At 55.9% G+C, this 1,773-nt stretch overlaps 1 protein-coding gene across 1 annotated transcript in view; it reads right to left on the bottom strand.

Annotated features, from left to right (window-relative positions):
- Positions 1 to 214, bottom strand: part of RFX5 (regulatory factor X, 5 (influences HLA class II expression)) — an 11,596-nt gene extending 11,382 nt beyond the window's left edge. Inside the window, exon 1 of the mRNA XM_010003795.1 lies at positions 120 to 214. Within this exon, the coding sequence (XP_010002097.1) occupies positions 120 to 214 (95 nt within the window). The remainder of the gene's footprint in view (positions 1 to 119) is intronic.
- Positions 215 to 1,773: the final 1,559 nt, after the last annotated feature.

Below are 1,773 nucleotides of genomic sequence, written 5' to 3'. Positions count from 1 at the left end.
CAGAGATACGGAAGAGCCATTAAAAGGTTTTAGTCTGTCTAAAGATTTCCCGGCACTTTTAGTAGCTTGAGGAAATAAAAACCTCTCCTGGCCGGAGAAAACACCACGTCCCTCTTTACTCGGTGTTTTCTGGGTGTCGCTGTAAGAGCAGCACCAGAGCCAGCGCCAAACCAGCCGCGTTCCCGGCCCGTTCCGTGAGGCTGCAGATGTTCATCCCAAGTGGAAATGAAAAGTGAGGACTCGGTTTCTTTTAATTGCAGGGTGAGTGTGTTTGCTGCGGGAGGTTAATCTGCTCTGACTTCTCCCTGTGGCACCTTCTGCCTGCTCTTGATGCAGCCTGTGCAGCCCGTCCCCTGCATCCCTGCATCCCTGCATCCCTGCATCCCTGCATCCCACCTGCCAAGGAAGCTGCTCCTGGAGGCCCCAGGAATGAACAGCAAAGGGCACAGGGAAGCAGCAGCCCAGCTTCATCCGGACCTCACGGGCACCTTCCAAGTCACCCTGCAGAGAAACGTCTCTGCTGCAGTTCAGCAAGATCACCCTAAGAGTGTCCATGCCCGTAGGGAAGAGGGGTTTAGGAAGACAAACAGACATTCCCAATCAACCAGTGGTTTTGCTGTAGGGATTTCCAAAACCTTGACCTCATCATTAACCACTGCTGGACAAACATGACAGGCTTCAGTGAAGGAGGAGACGTGAAGATGCAGCTGATGCTAAGAACCACTTTATTGGAGAATGGGGAACAGTTTGTCTTGCCAGGGCAGATGTGATGAGACTTGCCATTAAAAACCCCTGGGTTTTGGTCTCTACCTTAAGACAAAAACAACCCCAGACAAGCAAAGACAATTTCTCCCAGAAACTGCAGGAAGACAAACAGGTGCTTCTGCTCAGTCAGGTCCTGTCTTAAGGATTTTCAGATCCCTGATCGTCTCACCACTCCTGGCAACTGTTTCCCACTGGACAAACATGACAGGCTTCAGTGAAGGAGGAGACGTGAAGATGCAGCTGATGCAAAGCACCGTTTTATTGATGTTTAAAGCAGAGCACAAGAGCAAACCAGTGTCAGGGAACAGGCACCTCTCCTCAAAATAAAGCACTTCCCAGCCCTCAGCTGGCAGGCAGACCAGCCCGGCTCGTGCCAAGGGAGCCCCAGGGCTCTGGTGCCAGGGAAAGACCATCCAGGAAGGACCTGGCTGAAGAAGAGGAGCTCCCAGGAAGCGGGCACTTCACTTGCTGCTGCCAGAGCCTGGTGTGAGCAGCTGCCCTGGGCCCTGCTCGGAGCCTGCCCAGGAGTGGCCTGGACCTGGAAGCAGCCCCAGAAGGTGCCACGTGTCCTGCCCACTGGTCTGCCCGAAGGAAACCCGTGCAGGGCAGAGCTTGCAGCTCAGGCTAGCAGAAACCTAGACCCCAGCAGTGAAGGGGGACCCCCAACCCAGCAGCCCTGCGCCCCTTCTTCTTGGGGGCTGCCCCCCAGAGAGAGAAGGAGGGAGCTTTTCCCAGGCTGCCTAGGGCAGGATCTCGGTGGTGCAGTCTCCAGAGGGGAAGTGGATCTCATTGGCCAAGCAAGGCCCGTTGGGTTCCTTTCCAAAGTCCACCAGGAAGTTCTTGTTGACGCTCAGGCCGCCCTTGCACGTGTCCACATCGATCTGCAGCATGACAGAGCCCTCCCTGCCAGGGACAAGAGCACAGCAGGTAGAGACAAGCACCCGTGGGCCCGGGCAGGAGCTGCTGCCCCTCAGCCTCCTCCCTGTGGAGGAAGACGCTTGTCACGGG

This window comes from Chaetura pelagica, unplaced genomic scaffold, assembly GCF_000747805.2.
Source record: "Chaetura pelagica isolate M959 unplaced genomic scaffold, ChaPel_1.0 scaffold1598, whole genome shotgun sequence".
NCBI classification, from domain to species: domain Eukaryota; kingdom Metazoa; phylum Chordata; class Aves; order Apodiformes; family Apodidae; genus Chaetura; species Chaetura pelagica.
This window is presented reverse-complemented; position numbering and strand designations above follow the sequence as displayed.